At 41.2% G+C, this 16318-nt stretch overlaps 1 protein-coding gene across 2 annotated transcripts; it reads right to left on the bottom strand.

Moving 5' to 3' along the window:
* Positions 1–1533: 1533 nt before the first annotated feature.
* Positions 1534–15931, bottom strand: faslg (Fas ligand (TNF superfamily, member 6)). Of its 2 annotated transcripts, none has more exons than XR_004202360.1 (3): positions 14026–15931; positions 2372–2480; positions 1534–2181 (listed from the first exon to the last, which is right to left on the bottom strand). XR_004202360.1 is itself a non-coding variant. In XM_020497574.2 (3 exons), the coding sequence occupies exons 1-3, from the start codon at positions 3895–3897 to the stop codon at positions 1766–1768; spliced, it is 774 nt and encodes a 257-aa protein (XP_020353163.1). In that variant the 5' UTR covers positions 3898–4614; the 3' UTR covers positions 1534–1765. The 2 variants fall into 2 exon arrangements, 1 of the variants encoding a protein (XP_020353163.1); XM_020497574.2 differs by lacking the exon at positions 14026–15931 and adding an exon at positions 3649–4614.
* Between the last annotated feature and the right edge of the window lie 387 nt (positions 15932–16318).

Raw genomic sequence — 16318 nt, 5'->3', positions numbered from 1 at the left:
TGCAGCAACATCCCGAGTCCTCGGTGCCACACATTCAGAAATCAAAAGGTGGTTTAGTATTTTGTTTAAAAGCTCTGATGAAGGCAAACAGAACAAGAAACACTTTTCATTGAGAACCACTGCAGAAGCTTCGGCATTTTCCCAATTAAGTAGCATAGTTTTGTTGTTGGCTACTTGAAGAGAACTAGGGCACATCACTCTCAGCCCACCTCTTCCAATTAATTGTGGAAAAGTGTGCATCGAATAATACTAGATGTAGAGCTGAAATTATTATAGCATCCTGGTATTCAAACCATACACGATTTTAGAAATGCCGTATTCTATTAAACATTCTATTTTCACATACTGAGAATTCGCCATTTTCCTCTATTCGTTGATTTAGGTAGTGCATCCGCAAATCTAATTGATCAGCTGTTGTCAAAGCCGAAATGAGTATGATGTCCGGGCCTTTAAAGTATACTCATTTTTGAAATGTCGTATCCAATAAATGTTACTGTATCGCATACTCAAACGGCCTACTATTTAGGATGCAAATATGGGTATTCGGACAAGGCCACCGGATAATGCCCTGCTCTGGCTGTTCCCCCTCATTCACTATTGTGTTGCTATGTACATTCATGTTACACAATAATCCCCATAACTCAGCATTACTGTCACGACTTCCACCGAAGTTGGCTCCTCTCCTTGTTCAGGCGGCGTTCTGCGGTAAAGGTCACCAGCCTTCTAGCCATCGCCGCTCCACTTTTCATTGTTCCATGTGTTTTGTCTTGTTTCCCCGCACACCTGGTTTACATCCCTAATCACGCTACATATATATATTCCCTCTGTTCCCATGTCTTTGTGTGGAATTGTTTTTGTTACGTGTTTTGTGTGATGCGCCAGGCTGGTTTTTCTCCGGGTACCATGTTCACCACCTGTAGTATGTTTAATTGTTAAACATTTTGCATCTTGGTGACTTTGTTGCGCTTTTGCTGGAGGTTTGTTTGATACAGTTGCGTCTGTTGTTTGCTTCTGCCAAATAAAGTGTGCGCCTGATCACAACTCTGCTCTCCTGCACCTGACTTCTACACCAGTAGCGCACAACCTGACAATTACAGGGGAAAGTCTGCTTGTGTTTGTGGGTAAAATGACCCTGACCCCCTTTAGAGTAAAGTGAGCATTGCATTTCATGTCATTCAGGGCCAGACTCCAAGGTGCTCAGCGATAGAAACAATTCCCCACAGTTCTGTATAATCACTGGAAATCAGTTAGCCCTTTTCATGTCCGCACCGGCTCAACCATAAACTTGGAGGTCTGCAAACTGTGATGAAATATTTAGGCTGTCATTGTAATAAGAATTTGTTCTTAACTGACTTGCCTAGTTAAATAAAGGTTACATTTAAAAAAAATACAATTTTAATGAAGCAAGGGAGTGACAGATTGAGAGAACAAAATGTAAGGGACATAACAAAAAACACAAACACAATATAAGAACACTAATCATCCTCCTGTTATACAATCACTTCTGACAAAGATCTCAGTCTGAACTTTTTATTTATTTTTTAAATACATTTATTAGAATATAAAAAACTGGATCACTGTTGACGGATATAAATCCCAAACATGCACATTTTTGTGTTCTAATGAACATACATTCAGACCTGCAGCTGGAATCAGTGTCAGATCTTTATCATAATAAATACTACTTTTTTCTCCATCATTTTAGTGTTAAGGTTCTCTGAGTGAAATATCAGTTGAAACCAACTCCAGATTTAATCCTTTTTCGCTAGATCTTGTGGAGTCCAAAGAAGTTGGCATGATGAGTGTGGCTGAGCATGGATGGGTGGGAGACGTTCACATAGACCCAGTCCTGCTTCTCCAGCTGCAATGTGGAGCCCAGGTAACTCCCAGAGGTCCAGACACGCCCATTAGAGCCCGAGCTGCAGTAGCCCTCCCTGTGCGCCTCTATCAAGGTGAGAGGCTTGGAGCTCCAGGGCCTCCTCACAAACACAGAGTGAACCAAGGCATCTGTAGGGGTGCAGTGATTGGCCTCAAATTGCACCCGGGAGTAGATGTGGTAGAGCCCAGTCTCGTTGACCTGCAGACCACCATCCCGATAGACCACGCCTCCCTCAGTGAAGGCCCGCCCTGCCTTGGGCTCCCAACGCAAGGTATTCTGGGAAACATCCTTCTCGATCCGGCCTGAAGGAGACAAAGGGAGACAGCAGGGAGAGTGGGGTTAGATATGAGATTTCACTGGATTTTACAGTCCCTACTCTACATCAGGGGTGCACAACTGATTCAGTTAATCATGGTCCTGATTAGCAGCCGATTACTAGAATCAGGTGTTTGAAAAGGGCTGGAGCAAAAGCCTGCACACCCCATTACTTACCTATGACGTGTGCTGCAGATCTGCTGGCCTTCTTCCCTGTGTCTGGATCAGACTCTGGAAGGTCACCCACTAGCTTCTCAGGCGCACAACCTTGGCTCTCAATGTTAACCTGTGAAATAATAATAAAAAAAAAGACAATGTCACATCACGTTAACATGCACACAGGTTATTTTAAATTACATTTTGGGGTTAAGGGTTATAGAGAAATGTTGTGCTAATGTGCGCTGAACATCAGCTCCTTTCTGAACGTGTTCTTTGATATGAGTCAAGGATATCCTGTAGCAGCGCTGGACTGGTGACCACAATTCTGAACAGATTCCGGTCTTTAAATGTCATTGCTACTTAATAGTCTGAGATGCAGAGGCAGCAATAAAACCTACACGAAAGTCAGTCAAACCTTTTTTCATCTACCCTTTACCTCAGTCTGTTTGTACCACCTACCTCTCACCAGTCTCCCACTCAATTTCCAGTGGTCACAATCATCTCTTTTTAGGTTCAGAGTTTTCAACCGTTGTTGCACGTTGTCAGACTACAGACTACAGAGCTCGCCAGCTTGTAGTACTAAAAGCCAGAAGTGAATGTCTGTTTCGTCCAGCTATTTCTATGGGGGAAATGAATGTTGCCCCTATGGGGGAAATAAAAAAATAGGGTTTGGGATAAATGCCAAAAATGAGCTCTGAGGTTATCACAGTCTTAGGGGATATTATGCATTTTGTTCTAGATAATATCAGTCAGTTAACATGACCTTTATGAATTATGAAGCCTTTTTTGTGCTCATTTTCAGCACATAAATGCTTAAACTCAAAGTGACGTTAGCTGATGAAGATAATCAAAAAAACAAAACATAAGATCTCCTAAGCATGTGTTTACCACAGACTATTTTCAGCGTTCATCCAAAAAACCCATTAATTTCCCCATAGGAACATTTTTGCCCAGCGAGCCATGGTGGAGTTCGTGCCTACAAAAGGTCGCCATTTCTATTGCGCTCTATATGCCTGTTTTCCTCATCAGTAAATTAAGACGTTCCCAACAACAAAACATTGAAATGCAACAAGATGCTAAATAGGAACTACCACAGATTCCTCCCTGCATCCATTTCATTTATATTTTTTTGCAGAGGAGCAGTGCAGTGTCATTGCAAAGAGAGATGCTCTTATAATATCCTACAGAAAGAGCATTATGAGACAGAAGTGATGAGATACTTTGATACAAATAGAAATCAGAGAGCAGACTTGCTCCAGGAGAACCCCACTCAAACACTGAGCAAAACCCCTCACCTGTTGTATGCCATCCAGTTGAGTCTGTAGCTTGTGTATCTGGTAGGCTCCCAGCCCCAGAGCCCCAAACACCAGCAGCAGCAGAAACAGCAAAGCCACAACCAGGCTCCAGGAGCCAACCCCCCTGCAGCCTCTGGCCCTGCCCTGCTCCCTTACCCTCTCCTGGGCAGGAGGGAAGGACCAGCAAGGTACCAGGCCTGGAGGTTGGACCGACGGCTGTGAACCTCCACTGTAGTCCACTAGAAACATCTGGGGGTATGTACAGCCCTGGGTACCGCTAATGGTGCAGTGTGTGTGAGAGGAGTGTGTGTTGCCTCTGTGTGCAGGAGGTGTGTGGTTCTATATCTGAGCCATGGTCTAACATTTTTAAAAAAAATGTATGTATCAAGGCGACTGGAACCCACAGCTTCCACCCCCACGCTGGGTGGGTGTGTGACAAGCTCACACCACCTCGCACTCACTCTCGCCATCCTCTCCTCTGTCAAAATGAAACTTAAGACAGGTGACTGGTGCTGTTGCATGGCAGATAGATAATGACCTCAGAGTAGAGAAACTAATTTACACTTTTCGCACAGACTTTGATACATGCATGTGCACATGCGCTCACAGACTTAGAAAATGGAAGTTAAACACGCAGTGATAATTTATTAGTGTCATTAAACACTGAAAAAGTGTCTATTTTTATGCTTAATATGCTCTCCAAACCACCTCTCCTTAGTGGGGTCTTTGCACAGTGCAAAGCTACAGAGAGAGGACATGGGGTGTTTAGCTGACCTCCGCCCTTCTAACCACTTTATTCATCTCATCGTGGGGCCAGATAAAGAGGACAACCTAGAAAAACTTCTTGAGAAAACCCCTCACTTGTACTCACAGCCCCACAGAACTACATGTGACCTATGAGGAAAGTTTGAGTTTTTGGGTAGAGTAGGGGGACTGCTGCACCTATATAATGATGGGGATAGGGCTGATTGCTGCCCCCTTTGGGGTGATTGCGTGCCCATGGTAAACAGAAAAAAAATCTGTCAAAAATTGCTAATATATGCAATTAAAAATTATTATTGAATAGAAAACACTCTAAAGCTTCTAAAACCGTTTAAATTATGTCTGTAAGTAAAGCAGAACTCTCAGGGCACTCATTCTCCCAAACTCTCTCGTCATCCAAAAAGTTGGCCCAACTTTGACGTCATCGCCCCCACCCTTCCCAAGCACCTACAGTCCTGGGAACAGTTCCTATGCCTTCAGCGCGGTGTCCGCTTTCAATGGGGCTTCTCATTGTGTGAATCGTGCGCTCACGAGAGTAATGACGGGCCGAAACCTTTCGGTCGCGCGAGAAAACAGGTTACTCTCATGCGCATTCTGCTCCTGTGGTGTCTTTCTTCCAAGATTGATTAAACGATGCGTGTTTCTCTTCATCCTGAGAATTGCTGTGAAGCTATATAACATGCTAACGCTGTGTTCTGAACCGAGTTTGACAAGTTTAGTCGACATATAATATGTAATTTCGACGTTTTGGTGCGAACTAACTTTACTTTTTGGCTGCATTTCAACCGAAATATGTCGTGTTTGATAACCGAAAGACACAGACTTCAAAACTAAAGCTGTTTTTGGTAAGTATAAACCCTTGCAGGTCTTCTGATGGAAGAACAGCAAAGGTAAGGGAACATTTATGTGTTAAATTTGGGTTTCTGTGGACTCCGAGATAGAGGAGCCAAAATGCTAATTCCTGAGCGCCGACTCACATTATAGCCTAGTGAACGAAATCTGTAAAGTAAAAAATAAATGTAACACAGCGATTGCATTTAGAAGAAGTGTATCTTTCTATATATATGTAGAACATGCATATTTAGTCAAAGTTTATGTTGTGTATTCCATGTTAGCTGACGGCGTGTGCAGAAGCCATCGTCATTTCTCCGGACATTTGAGTAGCATTTTTTTAACAATGCGTCATTGTAAACAGAGATTTATGGATATTTATAGCATATTATTGAAAAAAACATAAATGTACTGTGTAACATGTTATATTACTGTCATCTGATGAAGATTTCAAAAGGTTAGTGAAATTATTTTTCTTTTAATCCTGCGTTTGGTGATTGCATATTTTGTTCAATTTGGCTATGGAAATTAGCTGTCTTCGGTGTGTATTCGGTGGTGGTTTGACATAAATATGTGCTATGTTTTCGCCGTAAAACATTTTAGAAATCTGACTTGCTGGATAGATAAACAAGTTGTTTATCTTTCATTTGAGCTATTGGACTTGTTAATGTGTGGAGGTTAAATATTTCTAAGAATATTTTTGCATTCCGTGCGCCACCGTTCCAGCTGACGGTGGGGGGGCTGGTCCCCAATTGGGAACCAACATCTTTGTCAGGTTTTAAAAATGAAAGTTAGAGAGGATTGTGCATGTATATTTTTTTATTTGTAAATAGTGATGCAACAGAAAATGATAGTTTCAGAAGCACACACACACACTTCTCAGTGGGAAGTAGGAACTGCCACATGAAAAAGCTTACAGCTACTCAGCCTGCTTTCATCAAGAGTCTGCTGCGCTTCGTGAGAACTGAGAACGGTGTTATAGTGTGTATGGTGTTTGTGCGGTCTAACCAGGCGAAGGAAGTCGTCATATCGACTCAGAACCCCGAACGTTAACTAACCTGGGTTTACAGGAAAGTGACACTCTTGCACCTCCCCTCTGCACTCAAAGAATGGTATCCAGCAGTGTCTATTGTCCCTTAGCTCTGGACAGCCTTTTGGAGGCCCTTCGCAAGAGATGGTTGGGGGTTAGAGAGAAAATGCAATTCTACACATTTTCTAACGACTTATGCCATGTTAATTTGATATGAGTGAGAATGACTAACAAAGTTTTTAAATCAAGTTTAGATGGCTGGCTAAACTAACTACCCATCTTAAAATGGTTAACTGACATGGCTAATTGAGTGACTGTCAGTGACTGACAGAAAAACTGCTGATGCACAACCAAGTTTCGAAATGTACCTGGTGTATTCTACTATTCTTACTCTCAATAGTAAGTTGAGTGAGTTCCTAATATACACAGTGCACAAAACATGAAGAACACCTTCCTAATATTGAGTTGCACCCTTTTGCCCTCAGAACAGGTTCAATTGTTGGGGCATGGACTCTACAAGGTGTTGAAAGCGTTCCAGAGATGCTGGCCCATGTTGACTCCAACACTTCCCACAGTCCACAGTTGTGTCAAGTTGGCTGGTTGTCCTTTGTGTGATTGACCATTCTTTATTTTGCACACACACACACACACACACACACACACACACACACACACACACAATATAAATGCAACATGCAGCAATTTCAAAGATCTTACTAAATTACATATAAGGAAATCAGTCAATTGAAATGAATGAATTAGGCAACAATCTACAGATTTGACATGACTGGGAATATAGATAGGCATCTGTTGGTCACAGATAGGGGTGTGGATCAGAAAAACACTCAGTATCCCCTTCTGTAGCTGCGGAGGTTTCAATCAAACGCTTCTGACATTTTCTGCACAAAGCAACTTTACTGAAAATCTAAAGGGGAAAATGATTGATATAATATACTGTATGTCAACATTTCGGAACATACAGTTGAAGTCGGAAGTTTACATACAGCCAAATACATTTAAACTCAGTTTTTCACAATCCCTGACATTTAATCAGAGTAAAAATTAGCTGTTTTAGGTCAGTTAGGATCACCACTTTATTTTAATGCGAAATGTCATAATAGTAGAGAGAATGATTTATTTCAGCTTTTATTTCTTTCATCACATTCCCAGTGGGTCAGAAGTTTACATACACTCAATTAGTATTTGCTAGCATTGCCCTTTAAATTGTTTCACTGGGTCGAATGTTTCGGATAGCCTTCCACAAGCTTCTCACAATAAGTTAGGTGAATTTTGGCCAATTCTTCCTGACAGAACTGGTGTGACTAAGTCAGGTTTGTAGGCCTCCTTGCTCGCACACGCCTTTTCAGTTCTGCCCACAGATCTTTTATAGGATTGAGGTCAGGGCTTTGTGATGGCCACTCCAATACCTTGACTGCTGTCCTTAAGCCATTTTGCTTAACTTTGGAAGTATGCTTGGGGTTATTGTCTGTTTAGAAGATCTGCGACCAAGCTTTAACTTCCTGACTGATGTCTTGAGATGCTGCTTCAATATATCCACATCATTTTCCTCCCTCATGGAGCCATCTATTTTGTGAAGTGCACCAGTCCCTCCTGCAGCAAAGCACCCCCACAACATGATGCTGCCACCCCCGTGCTTCACGGTTGGGATGGTGTTCTTCGACTTGCAAGCCTCCCCCTTTATCCTCGAAACATAATGATGGTCATTATGGCCAAACAGTTCTATTTTTGTTTCATCAGACTAGAGAACATTTATCCAAAAAAATATGATCTTTGTCCCCATGTGCAGTTGCAAACCGTAGTCTGGCTTTTATATGGCGGTGGCTTCTTCCTTGCTGAGTGGCCATTCAGGTTATGTCGATATAAGACTTGTTTTACTGTGGATATAGATACTTTAGTACCTTTTTCCTCCAGCATCTTTACAAGTTCCTTTGCTGTTGTTTTGGGATTGATTTGCACTTTTTGCACCAGAGTACGTTCATCTCTAGGAGACAGAACGTGTCTCCTTCCTGAGCGGTGTCGTGTCTTTACTATCATTAAATGAAGACTTTTAGTTATCAAATATTCTCTGTAATTAGTATTACGCGATTAAACTGATTAATCATGTAACTAATTAACTAGGAAGTCGGGGCAGCAAGGAAAATATTGAAATTAAAGTTATAATTTTCCTTATATAACTTTTCAGATATTTTCACATCTGATCAATAGTCTTCTGAATTAATGAATGATTTATTTTACCTCACGTTAGTCTCGTTCCAAACGTTGTAAATGGTTGGTTATCTGCACGAACCCAGTCTTCACTATGAGCCATCCATACATCAATTGTCTTAAATCATTTATTTATTAACTTTTAATGGCTGCAGGGGCAGTATTGAGTAGCTTGAATGAAAAGGTGCCCGTTGTAAATGGCCAGCTCCTGAGTCTCAGTTGCTAATATATGCATATTATTATTAGTATTGGATAGAAAACACTCTGAAGTTTCTAAAACTGTTTAAATTATGTCTGAGTATAACAGAACTCATATTGCAGGAAAAAAAACAGAAATTCCACTTCCTGTTTGTATTTTTTTCTGGGGGTGGCAGATTTTCAACAAAGCTCTCATTGAAATTACAGCGAGATATGGATGAGTTTTCACTTCCTACGCCTTCCACTAATCTCAACAGTCGATAGAACTTTGCCTGATGACACTAATGTGAAGGGGGGGGGGGGGGGGGTCGAATGAGACAGGAAATAGTCACCACTGCCACGAGTTGACCATGCTTTCACCATGCACGTTCACAGAGGATGGACCTGCGTTCCACTGGTCATCTAAAGTCATTCTAATTCTCCGGTTGGAATGTTATATGTAAACAACTTTCTAAAGATTGATTCAGTACATCATTTGACATGTTTCTGACTGACTGTTACGGAACTTTTGGACATTTCGTCACGTTATAGTGGACGCGCTTTGTGACTTTGGAATTGTTTACCAAACGCGCTAACCAAAGTAGCTAATTGGACATAAATAACGGACATTTTCGAACAAATCAAGCATTTATTGTGGACCTGGGATTCCAGGACTGCATTCTGATGAAGTTCATCAAAGGTAAGGAAACATTTATCATGTATTTTCTGGTTTCTGTTGACTCCAACATGGAGGCTAATTTGGCTACTGTTCTGAGCTCCGTCTCAGATTATTGCATGGGTTGCTTTTCCGTAAACTTAACAAAAATCTGACAGAGGTTGCATTAAGGAGAGGTATATCTATAATTCCATGTGTATAACTTGTATTATCATCATCTACATTTATGATGAGTATTTCTGTTGAAACGATGTGGCTATGCAAAAATCACTTGATGTTTTTGGAACTAGTGAATCTAATACGTCAATGTAAACTCAATATTTTTTTATATAAATATGAACTGTATCAAACAAAACATGCATGTATTGTGTAACATGAAGTCCTATGAGTGTCATCTGATGAAGATAATTCAAGGTTAGTGATTAATTTTCTCTATTTCTGCTTTTTGTGAATGCTATATTTCGCTGGGAAATGGCTGTGGTTTGGTGGAGACCTAACATAATCGTTTGTAGTGCTTTTGCTGAAAAGGATATTTGAAATCAGACACTTTGGTGGGATTAACAACAAGATTAACTTTAAAATGATATAAGACACATGTATGTTTTAGGAATTGTAATTATGAGATTTCTGTGGTTTGAATTTGGCGCCCTCTATTTTCACTGGTAGTTGTCATATCGATCCTGTTTGCGGGATTGCAGCCATAACAAGTTAACTAACTAAACAATCACAGAAGTGCACAAACAAACAAGGTAAATATGGTTACAAGAAATGATAGGGGAATGTGCCCTAATGGGCTAAACCGGCATGGCGCCTTGTTAGACAAAAGGGAAGTGGGGGTCTCTGTTGAAAAGTTTGTTTCTGTTGGAGAGTTTGTCCGTCCTCTCTGTCGTGGTTAGAATGGATAGTTCAGAGTGACATTCATTCATGTCGTTATGGATAGATGTTTCTTCCCGTTCAATGATACTGAATTCCTAGCTGCAGACTAGTAATTAATATCAAAGACTTGTTCTTATCCTGTCGTGTTATATAAATAATTCTAATATCGAGCACTACTAGCAGACCAACACTCTGGTTAAACCGAATGCCCTCAGATAACTCTGGGCCCAGTGTCCTCAGTCAAGTTTAGAGCCTACGTGCAATAACATGATTATCTGAAGGACACACAGCTGCCATCACGCAAATATACTCCCCTGTAAAACTACAAAGAGCAGCCTGCAACACTAACGAGCTTAGAAGTGCCAAGCTATCTCACTGACATTGAACCCTACATGCACTCCTGCATAAACAGGAAACACCTGAGCCTAAAGCAGACATTACCAGTCCCTAAAATCCATGCTTCCTTGACACACATACATTTCATGAGCATCTGTACACACACTCTACCCCCCCCCCCTACTGGTCGGGTGCCAAGAGCAAAGGACTTTGCTGTGCACCAATGGGGCCCGCTCTGGCTAGAGCAAGGCCCGCCTCCAACTCTTCAGGACCAGTCAGAAGACCAACACGACGAGACTCCACCTACATTATTCTGTGTATACATTCTGCTGTAAACTCTGGCTGAGCAGCCTAATTATTCTGACTCCTCACAGAGTCACATTGCTTAGGTCCGTGCACGATAAACGGCAGGACAAGATAACTTTGATCAATAAATTGCCTTTTGATACACCTGATTCCACCCTGTCCAGCGTCGTTGTTTTGCATTCCCTCTCCAATTTTACAAACAGTATCATCCTCACTCATTCATCTTATATAACAATTAGACGTAAACCTCATATCTGAGGCTATTATATAAACAGCGTTATGGTAATGTGGTCATATTGTCTCCCATGAGTGTCACAAAATGGTACCAAACGGACCAGTTCGTAGCTGGATTCTTCACTGATCTTTCATACCTTCTCCAGAACATAAATGTTGTTCATACCTCAAGTTCTGTGAGGTGGAAGAAATTCCTTTGTTCTCTATGAAAATTCACTGTCTATACTGTGGCCATGAGGAGATAATCTCCTCCAGGAATTTACGACCTCTCTCTGACCACAGCAGCCTGGGTGTAGAAGAGAGGGAGAGGGGGATGGGGCTTGCTGTACCCAAAGAGGGCAACGTCGTGATAGCGGTATGACGGCTGCATGGTCCCATGGTGTTTATACTTGCGTACTATTGTTTGTACAGATGAACGTGGTACCTTCAGAAGTTTGGAAATTGCTCCCAAGGATGAACCAGACTTGTGGAGGTCTACAATTGTTTACTGAGGTCTAGGCTGATTTCCCCATGATGTCAAGCAAAGAGGCACTGAGTTTGAAGGTAGGCCTTGAAATACATCCACAGGTACACCTCCAACTGACTCAAATGATGTCAATTAGACTTATAGAAGCTTCTAAAGCCATGACATCATTTTCTGGAATTTTCCAAGCTGTTTAAAGGCAGTCAACTTAGTGTATGTAAACTTCTGACCCACTGGAATTGTGATACAGTGAAATAATCTGCCTGTAAACAATTGTTGGAAAAATTACTTGTCATGCATTGCCAAAACTATAGTTTGTTAACAAGAAATTGGTGGAGTGGTTGAAAAACTAGTTGACTCCAACCTAAGTGTATGTAAACTTCTGGCTCTGCGCAATACATTAATTTGTAAGTATTAGACATAACAATTGATATTGGTTCTTTATGTAATAAAGACTCTGTGATTCCTGCCATCAAATGATTATCTGACATGTTCTGCATCAAGCAACTTTACTGAAAATGTTAAAAAATTATATAGATTTAGCATATGAAGCTAAGATAAATTACTTATTCCATTCAGTAAGTTTAATTTAAATGGTCTTTCTCCAGTTCCCCTTCACGGCACATGGAATTGGTTTATAGTACACATGTTTGTGATGGTACTCAAAACATCCATAGTATAAATCTTAGACATCACAAGCTCTTTGATCATTATAACTTCTGGAAAAAACAATTTTCTAATCTCTTCTCTACTGTGGTTCTGGAGGTTTCCATGAGACTGCATGTCAGTGCTCAGGGAGGGTCTGAACATCAATGTCAGATCTCAGGGAGGGCCTGATTCCAGTGAAGGAATGAGTAATAGTGGTTACACTGAAACAGTCAGGCAGTGGTTAAACTGAAAGGGCATCACAATCCTCACAGTTCGGTTGACCAGATTAAAACCAACTGAAATTATGAGAAATGGTTACGATGGTGGCACTCCTACACACCAGTAAAACTGCAAGCGAGAACCTCAGTAAATGTGCAGTTAGTGGCAGGAAAGTAATATATATATATATATATATATACACGATGCCTTCAGAAAGTATTCACACCCTTTGACTTTTTCCACATTTAGTTGTTACAGCCTGAATTGTAATTGGATTAAATTATGATTTTTTTGTTGTCAAATGCCTACACACAATACCCCATAATGTAAAAGTGGAATTATTAATACAATTTAAGAAAATACAAAAAATATTAAATTAATAAAAAATGAAAAGCTAAAATGTATTGAGTCAATAAGTATTCAACCCCTTTGTTATGGCAAGCCTAAATAAATTCAGGAGTAAAGATGTGCTTAACAAGTTGCATGGACTGTGTGCATAACAGTGTTTAACATGATTTTGAATGCCTACCTCATCTCTGTACCCAGTGACTAAGGTCACTCAGTCGAACAGTAAATTTCAAACACAGGGAGATTTTCCAATGCCTCGCAAAGGGCACCTATTGGTAGATGGGTAAAAATAAAAAAAGCAGACATTGAATATCCCTTTGAGCATGGTGAAGTTATTAATTACACCTGGTGTATCAGTACACCCATTCACTACAAATGTACAGGCGTCCTTAACTGTTGCCGGAGAGGAAGGAAACCACTCTGGTATTTCACCATGAGGCCAATGGTGACTTTAATAAAACAGTTCATTTAATGGCTGTGACAGGAGAAAACTGATTATGGCCCAACAACATTGTAGTTAAATGTTGGAAGCTTGTACAGAATAAACATATTCCAAAACAAAAATTGTGGCAAAGCAAGAATACAGGACAAAAGTGTTGTTTGGGGCAAATCCAATATAACACATTTCTGAGTACTACTCTCCATATTTTCTAGCATAGTAGTGGCTGCATCATGTTTTGGGTATGTTTGTAATCTTTAAGGACTGGGATGAAAAATAACTGGGATGGCGCTAAGCACAGGCAAATCCTAGAGGGAAACCTGGTTCAGTCTACTTTTGACCAGACACTGGGAGATGAATTCACATTTCAGCAGGACAATAACCTAAAACACAGGGCCAAATGTACACTGGAGTTGCTAAACAGGAAGACCGTGACTATTCCCGAATAATGTGTAGACATTTTTAAATTCACGTTGTAACATAAAATGTGGAATAAGTCAGAGAGGAAAATGTTCTGATGGCACTGTAGATTAAGTAACATGGCAACATTGTATTGACTGTGATAATGTGAATGTATACACTGTGTATTGCAATACAAAGAAAATCTCAGTATAAAACAGGCAATACAGTATGTCTCATATCTCCCAGTAACCAAACCAACTTACTAAACCAACAACTAGCCTGCTAATATTTTTGCAATCGCTAAGTCTAGGGGTCTTAGGTCTAGTTAACTGGTCTGTAACCTGATTTGACGTGTGTATTAATATTATAAGTAAGTGTATGTACCCAGGAGATAGCAACCTTACCGTGGTCCAGCTCTTCCTCTCTTGACGTCATGGTCGGCCAGCACAAATGGATTACTGTTGCTCAGTTGGTGGTGATGGAAATAAATATATTCAAAAAAGAAACCACACACAGGCACGCCCAAATGAAATTTTCAAAACCAAAACATGGTCAGCAAACAAACCAACAGCCTCATGGCTCGCCATGCTGAACCCTAATTGACAGCACCTGATGTGCTTATCAAGGCTTCCTGGCAGAGCACAGCCTTTGACCCGGTTGGTGTTGCCACCTCAGGGATGGAGTGTGGAAGTGTATCCTGGTAGTGTTGCCTAACTAACTGACTACAGAAAACCTTAACTCTGAGATAGACATTCTAGAAAACCAGACAAACCATAAAATTCACTGCTCTGCACAGGAAATTTCTTCCTGCCAAATAGTCTAACTTGAACAAACAAAGGGACCAGCTGTGACCCATCTGCTTCTAAATTGAGAGACCAACTTCCTTCACTAGGCCCATGGTCACAAGCAACAAGCTCCATCTGATATGTAGCCAGCGTTAAAAGACTTGGAGCAAACACCACCAGGGAAAAGTGAACATCGACCACAACTTCAGCCAACTCACATCATCCATCTTCCCAAACAGCCCTTTTCTCCAGCCCCGAGCACTCACTGGAAGGGAACATATCCTCCTCACTCATCAGACAACCTACTGAGAGTGACAATACTGGTGGATCTGGCTTTTCCATCAAACTCAATTCTTCAAGCTCCTGATTCTCATCGCTAGACAGCCATGTCACCCTGCAAAACACAGACTGCGTCTTCCAGAAAATCCTCACAACATGACTGGAAGGTATCTCCTTTCCACAGCTCAGTAAGAAACGTGTCAGCTAAATCAATACCTGAAACCCAAACAACCTCATGGTCAGCAATGATCAACAACCAATCTCCTTTACCATGGCAAAGAACGTGTCCCCAAATTGACACCTGAAGCAACCTCATCCTCAACCTGCAGAGGGCACACTACATCATAACTCTGCCCAGGTCTCAGCTAGAGACACACAATTAAATCACCTTCCTCACAAGGGAGAACCATTTCCTAGGAACCACTGTCTAGTTCGGCCAAGGAATGTTTCCTCCAAGTCCCCACACAAATCCTCCTCCTTCCTCATCTGGTTTGCCATCAGCACTTTTCTGAACGTGAGTAATTTCACAAACTGGGGATACCTCACCTCAAAACTCTCCTTGAGACTCCGGGCCCCGAATACACCTGACGTTTCACAAACCAGATCATTTGAGGAAACTAGCTCATCACTGATCACTGGCAGGAAGCTGGTTTAGTGACAAGACTGTCTGACCGACTGGCAACACAACATTTCTGTCCTATATGCAGTCTTTAATTATTCTGCTGTTTCAGCAGTGCCATCTCCTGTTCTAGCCACACCATTTCCAACAAGACTTCTTCCTCCTATACACCAGAACCGGCGGCAAGAACTCACTCCACTTCTCCCAAAACATCCCTGCAACGTCTAACTTGTTAAACTCCTCTGCTATTTCAACCTCCAGCATTTCTGTCACCTGACATAACAATCCCTCATTAGCTTGAGAAAAAACCCAACTATCTCTACAAAACACACTGCTGGCTCAAATGCCGCATAGTCAAAATCAGTAGGCCAAACAGAACCAATAAATCGACTGGCAAAAGTTAGTTAGCCACTAGCTCACAGCTAACTAACCAATACCTGCACATGCTCAAAGCCCAAGAGATAACTCTAAACAGGCAAAAACCAAACCAGTACACCATGCACAAATGCTATAAACCATAGCCACAGTTAGCTACTACTAATATCATTATTTCTTCAACTTCACTCATTTCTTCCACTTTTCTCACCGCCTCCGGATAGGAGACATGCTGGACACCGACCACTTGATCCAATTCTTCACATACAGTACCAGTCAAAAGTGCACACTCTAGGTATTTTCTCAACCAGCTTCATGAGGAAGTCCCAAGGAATACATTTCAATTAATAACAGGTGCGCCTTGTTAAAATTTAATTTGTGGAATTTCATTCCTTCTTAATGTGTTTGAGCCAATCAGTTGTGTTGTGTTGTGACAAGGTAGAGGTGGTTTACAGAAGATAGCACTATTTGGTAAAATACCAAGTGCATATTATGGCAAGAAAAGCTCAAATAAGCAAGGAGAAATGACAGTCCATCATTACTTGAAGGTCAGTCAATATGGAAAATTTCAAGAACTTTGAACGTTTCTTCAAGTTCTGTCGCAAAAACCATCAAGTCAGTATGGAAAAGTAGTTTGTG

Source organism: Oncorhynchus kisutch, linkage group LG13 (genome assembly GCF_002021735.2).
Source record: "Oncorhynchus kisutch isolate 150728-3 linkage group LG13, Okis_V2, whole genome shotgun sequence".
NCBI lineage: Eukaryota > Metazoa > Chordata > Actinopteri > Salmoniformes > Salmonidae > Oncorhynchus > Oncorhynchus kisutch.
The sequence above is the reverse complement of the archived record's forward strand: the minus strand, read 5'-3'. Positions and strand labels throughout refer to the sequence as shown.

Excerpts from the sequence above, each read along its gene's own strand:
- faslg (XM_020497574.2), bottom strand. The coding sequence starts at position 3,897 with ATGTTTCTAGTGGACTACAGTGGAGGTTCACAGCCGTCGGTCCAACCT. Across the intron at positions 2,481-3,648 it reads AACTGGATGGCATACAACAG|GTTAACATTGAGAGCCAAGG; the intron begins GTGAGGGGTTTT and ends ATTATTTCACAG. Across the intron at positions 2,182-2,371 it reads ATCTGCAGCACACGTCATAG|GCCGGATCGAGAAGGATGTT; the intron begins GTAAGTAATGGG and ends TGTCTCCTTCAG.